At 38.8% G+C, this 21,127-nt stretch overlaps 1 protein-coding gene across 1 annotated transcript; it reads right to left on the bottom strand.

Annotated features, from left to right (window-relative positions):
- Positions 1-7,569: 7,569 nt before the first annotated feature.
- tbx20 (T-box transcription factor 20) lies at positions 7,570-20,144 on the bottom strand. Its single transcript, XM_061257377.1, has 8 exons — positions 19,787-20,144; positions 17,843-18,077; positions 16,675-16,839; positions 15,727-15,835; positions 14,001-14,159; positions 13,286-13,362; positions 11,241-11,353; positions 7,570-10,441 (listed from the first exon to the last, which is right to left on the bottom strand). The coding sequence occupies exons 1-8, from the start codon at positions 19,911-19,913 to the stop codon at positions 10,101-10,103; spliced, it is 1,326 nt and encodes a 441-aa protein (XP_061113361.1). The 5' UTR covers positions 19,914-20,144; the 3' UTR covers positions 7,570-10,100.
- Positions 20,145-21,127: the final 983 nt, after the last annotated feature.

The raw sequence follows: 21,127 nt of genomic DNA, 5'->3' as shown, positions 1-21,127 counted from the left end.
TTATCTTTGATTTCTTGATACAAATGAAAACATATTCATGCCAGAATAAATTCTTCTGTAATGATTAAGGAATACAATTTTTTTATTTTGAGATTGGGCAAAATTAGGTGAATGCTTATGTGTACAACAACTGCATGTAATATTTTATCTAATATGAAGCATTGTCAATAATACGAATGGCAACAGAAAGGTTTTGTTTGGTTTGCCATAGTTTGGAAGCAAACTATCTTTGTTTCTATAGTAAAGATGTATATATATTTTTGCATACACATCGAATTCATTAAAACACACTTTGAAAAGCACACACTAGATGGCAGAAAAGGGCTTTATAAGGCAGATAATTTGCTCTTCAAATTCATGGTTATTTTTATGAGAAATCAATTTCCATATCTTTGCTATGAGTTCTACGTATAATCTCAAAATGGCATATGCAAAATATATAAAAATTATGAAGAACAATTCATAAATAAATTGAAATAAAACATTATATTAATCAATTTTATTTGATGAAAATAGGATGTGGCATTCTCTTTCAATCTAAAATTCTCTGGATTCTGCTTTTGGAGTTTCTTTGCCCTCTGGGTCATAAAAATCACCATATACAGTACTATGCTAAGGTGTTAGGCACCTATTTTTTATATAAATATTGTCTTAGACATTATACATTTGAGATTTCCAAAGAAATGAAATGTTACAGAGATTTTATTGTTGTAATTCGGTAACACTCCTTTCAGTTGAAAACTTGACCAAGGATGTCTGTGGTTACTTGGAGAGCTGATTTTCAGTACGTGTAAGATAATTGATGCCGTTTTAAAGGTGACATAAGAAATATGTATTTTATTTTGATTTCTGTTCTCTGCTATTCACAGTATTCTTTTCTATATTTAATGTTAGTTAATTAATTTATTTTTTACATGTGCCTAACACAGTACAGTGCATCGTGTTACTATTATATAAGACAGTTGCAGTATTAGAGCCATGTTATATTATTATTGCTACATGAGAGGGGCAGGATTATTCATGTTGTTGGTACACTACGCAGAAGTGCTAGCTGACAAACCACTAGTATTCATTTTACCCACGAGAGCAAGGGTGTCAAACTCCACTTCTCGAGGGCTACAGTATCTGTGTTTCAGCATAAGTGATTAATGTAAACCATTGATTGGCTAAAGAGTCCAAACATCTTGTTCTCAAGGCCTTTGTGGTCTGCTGACTGAAGGGAAACCACAAATGCCTGCAGACCCTCCAGGACTGGAGTTTAACACCCCTGCACCAAAGGTTCTGTGACACTTGTAGAAAACATTCTCTGTAAAGTAGGGAGGTCACATTATGACCTTTTTACCACTACTACAATCTCATATATGGTCTATTTTCTCTGTAAGACCCAAATATACCTTTCAGATAAAAGGAGGCAAAAATGAAAGAGTTTTTGAAAATTTTACGTTTTTTAAAGTTTTAAAAAAACTAGTTGGGAGCAGAATTTCTGTATTTGTACTCACATTGTCCGAACAACAATACTGAACAACTAAGGGTTCATTTGCAGGGTTGATTGCTTACTTGACCCCATAAAAGTATATAACATGAATAATAATCACACATCAGTCCTTTTTCAAGTCATTTGTCACAAAAAATAATAATGAACAAGACTAGGCACGCCTAGCTAAGCTGGGTCACAATGCAGCTGTCTGTCAGTCTGACTTTCATACTCTTTCACAACTTTCATGTTCATTTGCAATGATAGTCCCAAAAACAGTTCTTGTCGTCTGAAAAGCAAAGACGAACATCACACTTGCTGCACTGCATGTTGGTGTATCCTTTACTGCAGTGTCTGCAGCGTCCTCTCTTTGTCTTCACTGGGAAATGTGCAATTAGGTCCTTGCATACATCCAGTGGGGGGTATGCACATGATCTCTTGGATGGGGCGCCACTTGGTGGACTCCCATCACCTGAGGAGGGTCTCTTCTGAGCTTTCAAAGAGCTCCCTGATGTCACGGTCTGTTTTACTGGGTTCCCAATGCCTGAAGATGGTCGTCCTCTCTGGAGTTTTGAGTGTTGTGTTCACCTGATTAGAACAGAATCAATTAATATACATGTCAAAAGTACATTAAGATACAAGTAAAAATATTACAAAAAGTGAAATATAAAAAAATATTACAAATGGTAAATAGCAGAAATGGATTCTCACCAGGATAAGAGAGGATGCTAGCTGTGCCTGAAACAGCCTCCTGTTCAGTATCTCTTTCCTGGACATCTTGAGAGCTTTGCAGTCCCTCTTGTAGAGGAGCCAAGCATTGACCACCGATGGTGATGGTGTGCCAGAAGATGTAGATGTACCAGCGGCGGTATTTCATGGGGAACTTGTATTTGGCTGTAAACAAGTCCAACAAATCCACACCTCCCATGTATTTGTTGTAGGTACCCACTATGTAAGGCCTCTCAACTTCAATGTAGGTTTTGGCGGCTTTGTCCCAGCACTGAATCTTCTCCACAGGTTCTGGTCCAGCAAAGGATGACACAAGTGTGACTGTCCTGTTGTCATACCATTTGACAGCCCAGATGTTGTGTTTCCCCTCCACTCTGTTATCAAAGCTTCCTCTCCCCTTTTTCTTCAAGCTCTTCTCGTCTTCAAGGTTACAGTTGGGTAGGCTTACTTGCCTGGCTGTTCCCACGTAATGAATTCCACGGTAAAAACAGCTAAGAGTCCGCATATAATAAACAAGATAGGTCATAGACTGAGTTGTAAGTTATATAAAAATGTAGGCTAGGGCTACTTTTAATTAATTAATAATTTCATGATTATACAACTGATCAGAGACAACGGTAAAAAAGAAAAGAAAATTATAATATGTTTACTTTCCAAGAAAACGTATGGATTGCTCTCTTCAATTCAAGCCACGCATTTTCAATTTGTTTTAGAGACTGAGATAACCATTATGTGTTGTGTTAACCATTGGTTGATTTTGAGGTTTGTTAGGGAACAATGTCTTGCGGAACAATCCCGTTTTACCTTGTGGAATAAGCGATTCCATTGCCAAGATTCAATTGACAGGACTGACACAGATCCACCACCATAATCTAACCACAGGAATTATGTCCTTTTTAACGTAAGCATCCTATCTCCAATGCCAAACCCACTAACTTCAAGGCCAGATTTAGGTCTCTTCTGACCATAGCACACAATTCCAAGACGGTTGGTTGAAGCCACTTTTGGTTGGTGTGTATTTGCGTGCCGTGATGTATGTAATGCCTTTCATATCTTATTTATGACAGTCCATTAATATTTCGTACTATGTCTAATGTGAAACAAAAGTGCAGTAATCAAAACTTTTATTATTAATATTTAAACATCTGAATATCAAGCGATCATTCTTTTAAATGGTTTAGCATATGAGCGGAGCCTCTTTTTGAGATTTTGATGCTACAGACGTTTTTCTCTGCAGCATTATCTTAACCCGCTTATCCTGAACAGGGTCGCAGGGGGGCTGGAGCCTATCCCAGCATACATTGGGCGAAAGGCAGGAATACACCCTGGGCAGGTCGCCAGTCCATTGCAGGGCACACACACCATTCACTCACACACTCACACACTCATACCTACGGGCATTTAGACTCTCCAATCAGCCTAACCTGCATGTCTTTGGACCGTGGGAGGAAACCGGAGTACCAGGAGAAAACCCACGCAGACACGGGGAGAACATGCAAACTCCGCACAGAGAGGCCCCAGCCGACAGGGATTCGAACCCAGGACCTCCTTGCTGTGAGGCGGCAGTGCTACCCACTGCACCATCCTTGCCACCTGCAGCAACCAGACAAAATAAAATAAGGCCATAACTGACATTACTCCCGTTTGTATTTGGTTAGCTAAACATTAGCTAGTGGTGAAGCTAGCCACCAGTGAATTTCAGTCTGCTATAACTGCACAATTCTGTAACATAAACACCCATACGCACAAACCCATAAATTCATTCTCTCTTTTATTTTTATCAGACATTTGAAGTCTACTGAAAGTCTGGGAGTCTTTTGATTTAGGCATGAGCTCCCTGCCCAGGAAAGGAAGCGCTGTTAGAATCTCCCGAAAATGTAAGCTTAACTAAGGTTTACATTATTATTGTGCTGTGGGACCCAGCTATCACGGCTAGCCAGGTGACAAAACTGAATGTAGTTAGCTTGATAACGCGGCAGCTAATTAATGTTACTGAAAGCTGACCAGCCACTTGATTAATGGTTAGCCACCAAGGCTAAATTCTTGCAAGCCCAGCTCACCACTGTTGTAGCCAATCATCTCCTCTTGCCCCCTCCTCCTTCTATTGAATAGAGCATATGAGTTCAGTGTATTGCACACATGCTATCTTTTGAATTAGCATATGAGCAAACCTTCATGTCCTCATGGTTTTCCAAAACCCAATCTCTTTCTCTCGGTCTGAACACCGAATCCTATCTGTGATCTGTGATTTTGACAAGGGTCATTGTGTCTACATCAAAGCCTTCAGATCCCTGATGTGAAGCTGGAGGCCTTCAGATCCACTGGATAACCCCACCCCCCCCAGCTTTTAGAGTGACAAAACATGTCTGATGTCACCAAGGCGACAATGTCACTACTTTTCTAGTATTGGCCAGGAAGGTTAAATCTGTAGGAAATCTGATTCATCCCTCCCCCATTCTCCTTGTACCTGACACCCCCTAAATGACACAACTGATGTGCAGAGAGAGATATGGAAGTACGACGGAAATAAGGGAGACGTGATGTACTTCAGAGTCTCGAGAAAACCTCTAATCAAATGAAGATAGATTTTGTTTAGTACATTGTACACGTACAATTAATTATTCATGGCAGTGGCATTATTGGGTTTTCATTTCGTTAAAGGGCCTCTAAGTAACTGTGCAAATTAGGTTACAGCAGTGGTCAAGGTTGGAGGACCTTATCAGAAGTCAGATTTCTATTGACATTTGGGTTTGTGCAAGATCGTGCCATTGTAATAGAGCCTTTTCTCTATTGGTGGCCCCTGTGCCTAAACCCTGAGCTCGTTCACAGACCCTGACCACAGGAATAGGCCAATGAATTATAGCATGTACTACAAACCTGCGCATTAACGGCTGAAAGGTACCAATGCAGAAAAATGTTGGAATTGCCGAAACGTCAATAAAACGCAGCAAGGAGAAATGTGTTTTTTTTGTTGTTTTTTTTCTGGTTTTTTAAATTGGGCAAAACCTAAGACTAAAACCAGGAGACATTCAGAACTATTTATTCTTTAAACAATCACTCTAACGGGACACATCCCGGCAACAAGAAATACCTGTCAGTCACATAATTGGGTGGTCTGATACGAAAGGTGATACGTTGTTTAACAAATCTAGATAAAAAATACCAGGAAATAAAGGCTGAAATTCAGATCTGTCATCTCATGTACATCTTTTGACCTCAAACACAATTGTCTTTAGTGTATAGCAAAAACAAAGAAATTGACCTTGCTGTCCCAATATTTTTGGAGGGGACTGTATATATACGGAATTGAACATTCCAAAATGTTGGTTCTTCTGACATTATATTGAAAGGGAAGGTCTGCACAAAGACACAATGGTTCATTTGCTTAAAAAAGCTGAGACCATGTTGCTTACTGAATGCCTGTTTCTAGGTCCTGTGACCATAGAGAGCTGTCTGTTTGGATACAGGGCTCATTGTTGTCCTGATTATGGCGGAGCTATACCATGCATTCTCAGGTTATGAGTTCTTTAAACTCAATGAGGATGTGAGGACAACCTGAACAGGATTGGCAGTCATCAGTTTCAGAGAGAATACACATTTGTACACTGGAAGGAAGTGATGTTATTTACTATATATATACAAAGGTTATCCGCACCAAAACTAATGACATTCTGAACCTGGGGCCTCTTTGTGTGGAGTTTGCATGTTCTCCCCGTGTTTGCGTGGGTTTCCTCCGGGTACTCCGGTTTCCTCCCACAGTCCAAAGACATGCAGGTTAGGCTGATTGGAAAGTCTAAATTGCCCATAGGTATGAGTGTGTGAGTGAATGGTGTGTGTGCCCTGCGATGAACTGGTGACCTGTCCAGGGTGTATTCCTGCCTTTCGCCCAATGTATGCTGGGATAGGCTCCAGCCCCCCTGCGACCCTGTTCAGGATAAGCGGGTTAGGATAATGAATGAATGAATGAATGAATGAATGAATGAATGAAGATTCTTGATGCACACAGACACATACAGCATGGTAATATTTTGCCCCTATGAAAGTGACCTCCAGTTTTGCTGGCTGCTTTTGTGTATGCCATTTCAAGGTAAAGTATAAGCAGCATCGCAGACAAGGCATCGGGCAGTCTTTTACAGTTACACAGTTCATAGCAAGTCATGCCAATAACTAACTTACTATAGCAATTCAATGATGATCATTTTGTTGATGATGATTATATTGATGATGATGATGATGATGATGATGACGATGATGATGATGATGATGATGATGATGATGGTGATTATTATTATTATTATAGTTATAGTGGTAGTAGTAGCAGCAGTAGTAGTAGTAGTAGTAGTATCATCTGTTGTTTCTGTTGTTGTCTTGAATCTGTAGATCACATTTTAAATCAAGGGATTAACATGTCGTAAATCAGTAAAGATCAAGAAGTGCAGAGGATTATTGAAAGAACCCATTAAATCTGAGCCCTTTGATTTACTCACCAGGTATTCAGAATATATTGCATTCCTTCAGTCCTCCATATTCCATTTCTAGAATGTTCCGGTTCATTATCAGTGCTTTCTTTAGCCACAACCGGACAGGGATATTCATGATGAGACAGAAATTCAGAACCTTTAATTCAACAATAAGCAGAAACAGACTCGTTGCAGTTAAGCACACAGAGCTGAATATGAGTTCAGTTAATGCCCATATACTGATGTCCCTGTATGTGTGTGTACCATGTCTGGCCAAAAGAGGGCAGCATCACTCACTCTCCCACCCATCTCTGAATGTGGAATGAGCGCTGATGCTCATTTAGCGCTCTTCTGGGGTCAAGTAGGATCCTGGAACACCTTTTATTTTTATACACCAAGACAAGCAAAACAATATAAGTACATCTGCATGCAAAAAGACTGAGATATGGTGTTATATTATATTTTAGATTAAAATATTTTTGGATTAAAATATTTTATTTCAGAACTGCAATTTAGCTGGTTTATGCATGTTGTTTTTAATTACTTTCATTGTTACCCACCAGTGAACCCCATCTTGCCTCCACACTCTCTGTGAAAAAAACGTATCGTGGCTTATCCTCTTATTCTCTATAAATAAATACACATGCTGAATTAGCTTTGGAAATTGCATATTACCATATTGACAATAAATACACACTGTGATCTTTAATATAGAATAGCACATGATCTCTCCAATGTGAGCCTTCATACTGAAAACCAAGTCCTTCCACAATATTAGCCCCAGAACAATGTTTAACAATGTCCTGTATGTTAGATAGCGTGCTCTAGTGTTGGTGTAGTAAATTTCACTCAAGAGACTGTGACTGCCTCCTCACTGGTCTGACATAAAAATACACTCACACTGCGTCTTTTTAAAGGGTGATATATTTTTTCATGGCTTACAAATATCTATTTGAATGCCTCAAATTTTACATTATGCATTTCATTTTCTGAGAGCAGAAATAAATATATTGCACTTAAAAAATCAACAACAAGAAAAACAAATGACACACTGTATGTTGCTCGATGTTTAGGTTACATTTTACAGGATATGCCTATAAAAATAACGAACAAAAAACATACTAATTCTTTGCATCTCTTTTCAATGGTGTAACTTTTCATACAAAGATTCTCCTCCGTGAACACAGGAAATCAGGAGTCAAATAACAAAAGAAGGGTCGATCTTAGAGGTCAAAACTCATCTTAAATGCATACAAAGCAGAAAGCACAAGCTTCTATAGCATAAAATACAAATGAGATTAATTTTGTAATAAAAGGGGATGAAACACAACAAAATAAAATGCACTGAGAAATAGCTCACATGAACTGATCAAGACAGATAGAAATTCCAGTGTGTTTTATTGCGACTGTGGATTGGTTTCCAGGCGTCCAAATGACAGGGAAAAAACACTGCTGCTTGCCTATTGCCTTTCATCTCAACATGTAGTGGCCCAGGAGTTTATGTAACATTGGCGGTCCTCACAATTGTATACACTGAACCGCAGCCCAAATCAAATTATTAAATTACACAGTCTGGACTTTGTCAATGTCATCTTCAACTAAACCACTTTCTGTTCTTGAAAAAGCAGAAATTAAAGTTAAAAAAGAAGCTGAAAATGAGCACTTGTTTTTTTTTACTCAGAATTGAACAGAATCAGATCATTCTTTCACACTTTTTAAAAGACTGATACTTTTGAGATTGCACCATTATTCTATTATCAGCCAGCATTGTATTTTCAAAAAAAGGCTGTCCTCTTATTGGGATGACCATTGACTTCAATCATTGCCATTAGATTGGCTCCCCCTATACTTTGTACCTCACTAAACCCGCTAACACATCTCCCCAGCATGTCTTTGTTATTGTGACATAGAGAGAATGTTACAAACATCATAATACATTTGACATTTTGGGTTTCTGTCACATTGAGGTAACAGGACTGACAACCCATTACAACAAGGTACCCAGCAGGTATGATTCAAATGAACATGATTTCCCCCTACTGTTCAACAGAGCACTACCCCAACAGTCAACCCAGGGTTAGTTCTTTGTTTGCCCACAAAAGGCATGTACACTTGGACTTGCTCAAGTGTAAGAAAATACAAATATTTCTTTTTCAGAATTATGGTAACTGTCCAAACCTTTTTTGGACATTTTACTATTTATATTGACATGCTGAAATAGAATTTCAAAACTTTGCTTGACAGCACGGGAGAGCATCTAGTTAGTGATTGTTGATAGACAAAGTATGATTACAGGAATGGATTTCACTCTGGGCTCATGCCCTGAATAGCCAACCATTACCACAGGATATGCAATTTAAAAAAGAGTTTTATGTGGAAGAAGTTCAATGAATGTAGTGTTTTCAATGGTTAAGAATATGCAAAGTATATTTTAGTTTGTCTCCCACAATGAAATATTACCAGAAGGCTTCAAATAAAATAAAGATTCTCTGTAGTGAATAAAAAGCCAATAATGATAAACAAGTGTTCAACATACTTCCTGCAAAAGTGTATATTGAGCCAAAGTAAACCAGGGAAAGAGTTTCAATTACAACAAACCCTTTTTGTTGAAATGTTGTTTGGTTTTTCTTAGTGAGTTCAGCGGCAGACTATAGACTCGAGCATGCTTTTTAATTTATGGCACTAAGAAAGCTCCTATGTGCTCTGTAGTGCATTTGTATCACTATCTATTATCATATCTTATTATTATTGTTATTAACATTGATCTCTGTAGATGAGTGTTTGTGCAGGGGAAGGGGGGAGACAGTGCTGTTAGGATCTGTGTTGTCATTGGATATGGACACAACCTGGATAATAAAAAAAAAGCCTGGCCAACTCAAACCCAGACATGGTTCAATGCCCCCACAGTAGGCTTCAGGTCTTCAGACGGCTGTATTTATGTCCAGTGGTGAGTGCCTCCCATGTAGGTTCACAGGTGTGGTATGACAGGCTGGGGCAGGGTCTGACCCCGGGGAAGGCACAGTTCAACCTTTCAGCACAGTTCAGTGCTGCTTGAGCTGGGCCTGTGATGTGTCAGGTGCAGACAAAATGGCGGCACTGTCCAGTCCAGGCCAGCCAGTGTCCCCCTGCTGTGCCACTCAGTTATTTAATTTCATTATTTCCACTGATAAATGTGACAGGTCGCTCACGGAGGAGAAGAGAAGAGGGCTGTCGGTGCCGCCTGATACGTCAGTCTCAGTCCCGGCGGCGAATCAACATCCCGTTTCCGTTTCATCACCGGGAAGCTGTCGAGAGCCAGCACCCCCGGGTCGTTTCGATGTTCCTTATTCAGATACGGTATTTACAATGAGGTGGAAGGACGAGGGTTCGGACCGTGATGGCGATGACGGTGATGATGAAGGTGGCGGTGAGGAGGGATGCGGATGGCTGGGGCGGGTTCATACGAAAGGGGTCATGACCGTGGAGGAGTGCCGCAGTCCCTGTATGGCAGCGTAGGGCCCCTGCTGGAAGTAGTGGTGGTAGCGGGGCATGTGGAAGGAGGGAAAGGTGGGTCCGCTGGCCTGCATGCTGCCCGCCAGGGCAGAGGGGGTGAGGGGCATGCCCAGCCGGCTGTAGGGGGGCAGGGAGCCCTGAATGGGGTGAGGCAGAGGGCTGGCCAGGGCGGCCGAGCTGGTCCCCATGGCCGACAGAGACTGGGGGTGCTGGAACCCCGAGAATCCGGACGCGGTGGTCACCCAGGAACTCAGGGAGAGGTTGTCAGAGGCCGTGAAGGCAGAGCCTGAGAGATGAGAACGAATACAGAAATGATTTCCATATTTATCAGCAGCATTCTGTTCTAAGGCAGTCAAGAGACAGGATTAACTTTGAAATGCATTTATTCAATTCAATTGTATTTATATAGCAGTGTCGGTAACACGTTACAATAAGGTTACATGAATTGGCATTAACCAATGTACCGTAGTTGTTAACTACTGAGAAGTTAATCTGTACAGCTTTGTCAATGTATGTGTACATCATTAATTCATGTTAACAACTACTTTAGTTAATGTATTTGTTAATGGTTTACAAGTTTATCATATGGTTTGCTAATGTATAAATATTCATGTAACTAATACATGTAACAAATGCATTAACAAATGAAAAGTTAATTTCATGTTTAATTAATGTATTTGTATTAACTAATGATTAACAATAGTTAATGCCAATTCATGAACCTTATTATAAAGTGTGACCATGCTTTTTATGGAAGTCTGCCACAAAAACGCCATTACAGATTAACCAATGGGCTTTCTGAAAAATATATTGTCAGCCATAACTGTGGGTGATGAGATAACAATATGAATATTCATTATAATGCAAATGGTTTGTGTGTATGCATACGTTTTAACAATTAAAAACATTTTAATTTCCGTATATAAAAATATCTACATTTGAAATGGATGGTAAACGGTTTTTCTCATGAATTGTGTCCTGGGCTTATAATAACTGTTATAGATCATATTTCTGACTGTTTGTTGCTCAGCGAGCTTTGGGCGGCGAGGTTGGCACACACTCGGGGAAGGTGACATGACTCTTACCGCGGCCGTGGGTGGCGTGCCCGTCCTCGCCCATCGTGTCCTCCTCCCCGGTGTATGTCCGTATGGGCGACCGGGCATACGAGTGCTTGTGGATCAAACTCTCAACACTTTCCCTACAGCAGAAACCACAAGAAAATTACCCCAAAATATATCTCTTTGAACTGCACAAAGAAACCACCATAAACACAAGAGGGAATTGATCCATTCACAACATTCAGGAATCCAAAAAGGCCTGAGACAAGGCCTGAATTTACGCAAGTATGTACGCAAACCTCTTTTGTGTCTTGCACAGCATTTAGTGGTCAGTCCCATTAAAAAATTGCATAAACTGCTAAAACTCTTGTCTAATTTCACGAAGTTAAGGATGAAGTGCATTAGATTTAATCTGGGTTATTCATTTTCAGAGAGCTTTTAGTGGCTCAGACCTCAACTCAGACTGTAACTACATTTGTAATGATACTGTAATAATGCCTTTAAAAGCACTCTTCCAGTATTATAGGAAGGACTCCTTCCTCCTATGGTGCAGGTGATATTCATGTTTTTTAACCCTGTTCTGTGAAAAACATTATTTTGGACCAACTAACAGCTTGAATAAATCTCAGCCAATCAAAGGTATTGTGTGAACATTAGGTTCCAAAAATGTTCAAAATGTAGAGGTATCCTAAACCCCTAAGTTTATGAAACAAATGACATGACAGATGATGATGGTTTCAGCTCTGTCTGCTGCTGTAGTAATTTTTCCATGATGGATTTTTGAGGATACATGTCATGTCTCAGTTTGCCCAAGTTCTCTCTGAGATGTTTGACGTTCTACATGAAGCAATAGCAGGATTGTCCTCTGCTCTTATAGGGTGCACATCTGGCTACACTGGGCACATATAGCCGTGAATCTGCCTCGCTCCGGTAACCGCATTAGCCCCACTGGAAGAGTCCTGTCAGACAGCGGACAAGACAAGAGTGGCCTGCATTATCAAAGCCATACGTTCATATTAGCTCCCCAATTAGGTTAGGAAAGTGCAATATCTGTCAGCATACGATATAAATATGTGTGTTTTTATCAGAGATGAGCTCCCAGGAAGTGCCTCACAGCACAGCAGATAGGAGCTGTTTTCAATCAGTTACTGGGACCAATTGAATTACATCATGTTTTAGTGCAGTAACCGACTCCAGACTAATGTGATTTCTGCAGGTCTCTAAAGATCAATTGATCAGATTTAATTCGTAACCCCCTAAGAGAGGGACAGGCCTTTGCCTGCTTTGTTGGCAGTTTGAATTTTTGGATGCGAGCGGAGAGGGGTTTGTATGGTTTCATTAGAGTGTCGATTTAAGCGATTGTGCTGATATTGGCCGTTTCAGAAGCGAACATCTCTGTTTCGGCTTTGCGTTATAAAGACATTTGGAGCTCCTGCTGCAAGTGCACGTGTCTGCTGGTGAAATTACAACAGTACAGAGTCATTTCCCATGTAAATAATGTGGATAATAGAGGGAAATAAGGGGGAGTGAACAGTTCTGTTTTATACTGAAGAAACAAGATTTTTAAGGTAACACATAACTTTTTTATCTGGTCATTACGACGCACATGCACACACACACACACACACACACACACACAGATACACATACATCACTGCAACTGTTTTGGATTCTCTTCCCCAGTGTAAAATCCAATTTGAAATACGAGCTACCAGATGTTTCAAAATATAGCTTGAGCTAGTCAAACCATGTTGAGTATGAAGCTGGTCTAACTGGTTAACCAGCTACCAGCTGTTTCAAAATCTAGCTTGAGCAGTTTTTTTCAGCCGGGTGATCCGTCTCTCTCTCTCTCCCTCCCTTTCTTTTACACATACTCTCTGCTCCCCCCCTCCCACCCACCGTGTGGATCTGACTGTCGTCTATACACAGTAGAGCCACAGAAATAACAGGAGGCCTAAGACACTCCCCAGCCGAACATTAAAGACTATACACTGCCAGCCTCCCCTCCCCCAATGCATTTATCTCAATGAGCAGCAGAAAACAAACAGCGTACGACATGGCATTCCCAGTACCTCTCGATGTCAGTCAGCCTGGAGGAGTCCCTGAAGCCTTTGGCAAAGGGGTTACTGTCGATCTTCAGCTTGGTTATCTGTCAGGCAGAGGGACCAGGCAGCATGATTAGACCACTTCTCTGATACCACGTTCTGATGCTAAACACATACCATAAACACAGACCCATTCAGTACAGGAATAACTGAGGCCTCTTGGTAAAAAAAATAAATAAATAAAAACAACACCAACCAAGTAAGATGTTACACCTTTATAGTGTTGAGAATATACAGACATACACAGTACACTGTATATTGTTTTTACAACATAATGAACAACAACTAAATAGTGCTTTGCTCATTTGTACTATAAACATATTTGTCTGAAAAATATTAACTATATGTGTTCAGCCTGCTGAGGAGCTGTTCTGTGTCAGATGCACTTTGCATTCAAATATTATTTTCTCACACCTTGCTTCTTTCCTCACACAACATTTTGTGTGAGTAATGCTAAATGTGTCATTAAGGGATAATAACACATTTTTGTGGTGGGCTAGAGGCAAATTCTGGGTTTAAGCATGGTATGCTTGCTGATTCCAACACTCCAACACAATAAGAGAGGAAGGTCTACAGTTGAATAGTTAGGGAGAACCTCATGGGAGAACCTGGCTACAGTACACTGTGACCTGACTCCAGCGAGGGCCCCTGCCATTGGCTCGGGTCCTGTGTTTGGACTCACCAGCTGGTTCTGATAGGCGGTGACTGCGGTAAAAACAGTCTCGGTGAAGACAAAGGTACGGAACTCCTCTGACTTCAGGTTGAGCAGCGAAGCGGTGTGGTCTTTCTTCTTGATGATGTGGACACGGGGCTGGTACTTGTGCATGGAGTTCAGGATGATCTGGGGAGCAGAGCGGGGGGGGGGGGGAGTTTCATGTGAGACCAGACCCCAAAGCACCAGTGCTATTCCCCCCGCCTCCTTCCTTTTTCCAAATCACATTCCACTGTACTGTACCATTCTTTGTATGATAAGATAAAATGCCATTTTGAAAATGCCACAGGGGTTGCTTCCATGGAAACTCAAAGGTGTAATAAAATCTGTGAGGCTGGCACTTTTGCCTTTTTTTTCAGAAGCCTTCTGCAAACTGAATTAATGCTAAAAACAGGGAAGAAGACAAGTGGCAGCCTAGTAGTAGATTGTACAAATTCACATAGTGTACCTGCATATATCCAGTCTGCCCAAGATGTTTAGCTTTCAATAGTGACAGGGGCAAGGCACACTACACAATGTCCGTCTCTTTGATCCCAAGCTCATTGTTTCATCACCATGTGAATCTCATTTTCCAACCTTTCTATCCCTTTTTACATTCTACTTGTATTGTGTCAAAAAATGTAAACTACTTTGATATGTAAAATAGTCTAAGCAAAATAACTACATGTCCAACAGACTATTTCCATGGAATTATATCAATTAACATCCTATTCTTTGCTCTCAACAGGAACGTATACATTGTTTTCCTTTAGGTATGTAATATTGTTTTCTGCGAGAGAAAAGTAACAGTTATATATGTTTGAAAAAAATAAATAGGCGGTACATAGGCTATTGTTACGCAGAACTGAATCATGTATGGATTTGTAATATTCAAATATAGTGAATTAGCTGTTTTAAAATGGCTGCAAATGTTTTATTTATTGTGGCCTACTACTAGCTAACTCGGCTTCACATATTTGCCTGAAATATCTTCAATATATGTTTTGCTTTTGTGGGCGTTTGCGATATAAATATGAAACAATCGCAGATATATTAGTCGAAGAACGACCTTGGCTGTTAGCAGTTTATTTGCAGTCCGAATATTTACAATATTTAATATATTAACGAGCGCACAGCATCATGGGCTTGAATGAAAAAACATCTTTAGTTTGATGTCAGGCCTGTTTTTCTGGGATGAACACCGGCCTTTCACTGCTGATGCACGGTTAGAGCCTTTCAAGACAATTTAAACACAAGCAATAATATAGACTTAAAAAAAGACTTGAATGCATTCCTTATTGAATTATTTGGAATTAGCATTTTGAGTAAATTAATATGCATTTATTTTATGATATGAGAAAAAGCAACCACTATTTATTGATTATTTATTATTTAATAAAACGTTAATAAGGGTCTATATTTTATGAATATCAGATTATTGTTTGAGTTGATTTAGAAAGCTCCTTCGTTATTTTTCTAAATATTTTAGTATTGGTTTCACCTAACAAATAATTTTCTTTATTATCCTTGTGCATAAATCTCATCTGCAATTAACGGATTAATAAGTTATCAGTTATAAGATAAAAATTACCTTGGGTAATCATATTTGAAAATACACAGTGTAGCCTATAGACTACCTTCCTTGTTGCTATCAATTCCAAGATTGCCACAACTTCATAGAATGAACAGTCATAGAGGAAAGATGCTAAATACGTACATGGCCGTGCTGATCCAGCTCGTTGTTTGTAAGCTTGACTTTCTCGAAGGACACCATCTGCTTCAGCAATTGTTCGCCGGTAAAAGGGGAGTCTGGGTGCACGTACAGCCTGAAATGATAATATGTGGCCAACATAAATATTCAAACTATAATATACATTAGCTATGTATGCTAACAAACATCTTCGATTAATTGCTTCCGACGTTGTACAGTGTAAAACATGAAACACCATATCTACCCAATACAATAATGGTAACAGATTACAAGTATTATTATTGAATAAATAACCTTTAGGCCTAACTTGATATTACTGATTCAATTGATACAACACGAAGGCCACGATTATTTATTCATCTGTTAACTCACCTTAATTTTATTCAGTAGGCTCAATAATTATGTCATTTTTTTAAAGCATAGGCTATAACTTCAACATATTCTTTAAAATCCTTAATAGCTGCCGAACAAACCAAATCGAATTAGGTGCCCCTTTTTATTAGCTATTAATTACAAAGACAAACAAACAAATCTCTCTGAATTGGGACCTGGCTAACAACTGACAACAGGTTAGCTAAAATCATGCCTTCTACAGCGACATATTAAACGCCCTCTTAACAGGATTAAATAATAATAATAATTTATTCAAGTTAATAGTTCGCTCCATGAAATTCTAATTATTTGGCACATGTATGCAAACGGATCACCGGTCATACTAATGCAAGCTCTCTTTTATCAGCTGCTGAAAATACTGGCTTCACATTATACACTCCGTTATCTCTGTCACAATTCGCGATTAGAGCAATGGCGTCGACCAAATCAGCAACAAATGTCAGTTTGCCAAAATAAAGAAAGCATGTTCCCGTGTGTTGTTGACGTTACAATGCCGTCTCGAAGAAACAAAGAGGCCCAGGAGAAAACAAAGGAAAGCGAGAGTTCAGAGAAACCACACACCGTGCTGGCAGAGGGGGGTCCGCTTTCCCTGCCACGAGCCAGGATGACCTGTGGTAGGCGTATCGGTATCTCTTGTTGTCCACGGGAACAATGTCCATCAGCACTATATATTTGGCGTCTGTGTCTACCCCAGAGAAAGACACGCGGATGGTTGGGAACATTCTTCTGTTGAGACGGGAGGGAAGAGGGGAATCGTGATGTTAAGAATGGAATAATCTCAAAATAATATATCATGTCAAATTTCACAAAATAATATATATTTTGAAATAATCAGTTTCGTGAAATATAAATAGTTTCTGGTTGAAATGAAGGTCTACTTGAAACTCCCTCCTCCTCCTCCTCCTCCTCCTCCTACTACTACAACTACTACAAAAAGGCTAATAATAATAATAATAATAATAATAATAATAATAATAATAAAGAAGAATATCATAAAAATAGATGTAATAAATGCTATGTATATTTCATGATAAATATGATGATGATGACTATTATTATTATTATTATTATTATTATTATTATTATTATTATTATTATTATTATTATAACAAATAAGCCTTGTTCTTGTAGACTACTTTCATATTATCCTAAACAAATGTAAATACAGTTTAAAATAACATGACCTAAAAGCTTAGTTCTACAGTTTGTTATTGTTATCAGCTATCCCTGTAACAAAGACAATAGGCTCTAGAATCCGAATCAGATATTGGATATTGTGGAATTGCATATATTATTTTTTAAATACTTAGACGAATGCAATGGGTAATATACACAGGCCTACCTCATATTTGAATTTTACCGTTTTACACTGTAATATAGCCTGGGCAAAATACCCTACAAAACGTTTGCGCAGCCTCGTCTAATCATTTCCACGAATCCCGTCTCATGAAATAATATATATATAATATAATAAATAATATATAATAATAATATAATAAAGTACTAATTGATTTTAATAGTGTAATCAGAATGCTGATAATTCATTGCATCTGTTTGTTTTCTGTTTGCTAGTATGATATCGTGATCTGTTTGGTTATTTTAACGATGCTGATGCTGATGCAGATAATTTGAAGACAAAACATTTTAATTAGCTATCATTTTCTTCTTGGAGAGAATTTACCCGCTGATTTATTATTTCATCGTGAAAATGAGAACAACGCGTGTTTACCTGCCGGATTTTGTGATGATCATTTCTGTTCCGAGCTCGTGGAACTTGTCCCAGAGTTCCTTGGTTTCCAGGCTGCAGCTGATTTTCGCCATCTCCTCGCTGGGTACACTCGGTGTGGTGGGGATGAGCGGCTCCGTGCAGATCGGCGGCGTGTTTCCGCTGAAGTCGGCGTGGACTTCCAGACTGGACAGGTCTGCCAGGCTTTGGTTGCAGGATGACTTTTCCACGAATTGCTCTGGGAGGGACAACGTCGCATGTTTACTTCCTTTTCATATTTAGACTAAACTTAAGCTTAACTAGATGAAAGGACAAAGATAAGTTTTTCCACTTATATAGCCACACGTTAATACTACTAATAATAAAAGCCTAATAATAATATAATGAGAAAAATCATATTACTAATAATTTCATGTATTTTATTTATTGGACGTTTTAATTGGCCTATTAAATCAAATCGAATAATATCGTCTCAACGCAGGCCTGCGGATTTAACAGAAAACAAGCCAAAATATAAGCAATACGTATGCTGTTAAACGTAGGCCTATCTGGTAAATGCACTTCTTGACTTAAAATGTCAAAGGTAATTGCACACCTTTTCGCGTGGAATAGGTTACTGGAATTGACTTGAATTAAATAAGTATATGCATCACTCGTATCACTGTTAAGGTTCTTATATTTATAACCTTGATGTTTGCACTTGATGTAGGCTATCTCAGATATTTTGCTTTTGGTTGTCTGTTGGTTTGGTCTGATGGTTTACAGTTGGTGATTTTAAGTCACCTACACAAACTGGGATGTAGATATGGACCAATAGTGTCCTCTCTGACTTAATGTTGAACAAATGAAAAGGTTATTATTTATACCATTAAGTTTAAAATGTTCTGCCAGGAATCAAGGGTTTAACCTGGTACAAATCCAAATCATTTAATTGCACAACAAACAAATTGGTCTTTATTTTGTCTGATTTCATGTTTGTGTTTTAGAAAAGATGACGTTAGTTAACCTTTTTCCAAGTAACATCACGAGCTGAATGGCACAGTCTGTTTTAACCCTCCTATTATGTTCAGATTTTATCTCCAGTGTTACATTTGGGGTCAAATTGAGCCCAGCAGTTGAAATAAACACAAAAATATTGTAATGGAAAAAAATGGAAAAGTAGTGTGTCGCCTTCTTATTGTCTCCCAAATTACTAGCCTTTTATCCATAAACATAAAAAATCTGTGAGAAACATCTCTTAGAGCCTAATGTAGTAAGTACAGTAAGTGAAAGTTGGGCACCTGTATGGGAAAGTGCCACCAGAATCATTCACAAAGAAACCTGAGAAAGAAAATTGAAATGGTTGTATATTTTCGTACATGTTATACAGTTATAGAGGGCCAAAATAACACATTTGTATGGAAGTTGGTACAGGACTTCACATAGCATTATGTTTGTTGCATTTTTACTATTTAATGCCACCAAATTTGAAAATTTGAAAAATTCAAACACTGAGGTCAAACACTGAGTGGGGTCAAATTGACCTCAAACATAATAGGAGGGTTAATTGAATAGCATAGTTGTTGATTTTTAGGATACTTTCATTAAATATAAATAGTAGGCAAATGTATTTCTATAAAGTAACATTTTTTAAAATTGATTTAACCTTTATTTCACCAGGCAGGCAAATCGGAATCTTATCAGACTCAAACCTGGTTTGAGTCTGTTCATGGCCTAAATTTTGGTTTTATCGTTTTTTTTTTTTTGGTTTTTTTTTTTGGAACGTTTCCTGATGTTTTGCAATTTTGACATTCGTTTAAATGAGAATGGCTTACCTGGATTAATTTATATTTATTTATTTTTTATCTATGAGTAGAATAATCAATTTAAGAACGCCATCTCTCCTAGGGAGAGAATATCACCGTCTGTTGCTCAAGCTGTGACGATATTTTCATGCATTCTACTTACCCAATGGTTTGATAGTATTTTCTTCTGTTTCCTTGTCTTTCGTTTTTCCACTTGACATAAGAGCAGCGATAGAAAACGCATTCGCTCGAGAGGAGAGCTGGGGCTTCGGGGAGGACGTGTACTCCATGTCGGGAAGGTCCACTTCAGTTGCAGAAGTCAAACAGATTTTGTTACGCCAGTTGTAGCGGCGGGAACCCTCTCTCCAACCCCGTAGAGTAGGCTTACGAAAAGTATACAAGAAATGAGCTGAAGTGCTCGATTTCTAAACGGACATGTACATGGCACAATATAAATGTACAACACTGTTTCAAAGCTTCAAGACTGTTTTCGGTACAGACTTTGCCGCAGTGGAGACATAGCTTGTGATGGTTTGCCCTCTGTCGATGTTTGTATTCTAGTCCAGGAGCAGCCGCTACATTGCAGCTGCGGGACACTTGCGCAGCCCTTAATTTTAGTTTCCTCTGAATCACTATCGTCCACAGCCAATCGGCGCATTGGGTACTACGTCACACTCTCTCCTGTCCTGCGAACTAAATCGCAGCCAAACAGCCTATTAAAAACAGCTTTTCTTCCTACTCCAGCAATTAGGCAGAATCTGAAGGGAATCTAACCCTGATCTGACACTTCTAGCCTCGCAGATAAGGCATCACATTGTTTAGTGTGTGTTGTTAATGTATTGGGTGATAAGAAACGGTCTGGTACGTTATAGACGCACACCACGTTAAATTCATAAATGTTTATTAATTCCGTTTAATACTCTTTTATCGAAGATTCAAAATGTTCCATTTCTACCTTTTGTGGGAGCCTGTCAAGTGCTTTTTTTAGTAGACTATGTGAAAGGAGATTTTCTGTCTTTATATGTTCTCTGTTATTCCTTTCAATAGGCTACTGATAGAGGGAAAATCAGAAAATATATGCAACAAATAATTTATCGTTTCTTTCCTTTGGTAAACAAAAGTATCCGTGCATGGTTCTATACCCAGAGCGAAGTGACATTTGCACCCGCATGAAGTTATTGAACAAATTATAAATTATTCTGCGTATGGGCCTACACATATAAATGTTACATGTATCATCCTATCAGAGTCATTCATATTATCAAAAGAGGAGGCTTGAAAAAAAACGGTCAATATCCAGATTAAATCACGTATAATACAATAGTCCACATTCAGTCGGAATACGTTTGTTCTTATATCTTATAGCATATAGTGTAAGGAGAGCATAATCAGAACTACCATTATTAAAATAACAAAGGAATGTGTAACATTAAATAATAGTGATTTAAGAAATAAATTGTTGACATGTAGCCTTTTTCAGAATTTTACTGGATGAACCGTTGTT

The sequence above is a fragment of the Conger conger genome, chromosome 1 (assembly GCF_963514075.1).
Source record: "Conger conger chromosome 1, fConCon1.1, whole genome shotgun sequence".
Taxonomy (NCBI): Eukaryota; Metazoa; Chordata; class Actinopteri; order Anguilliformes; family Congridae; genus Conger; species Conger conger.
This window is presented reverse-complemented; position numbering and strand designations above follow the sequence as displayed.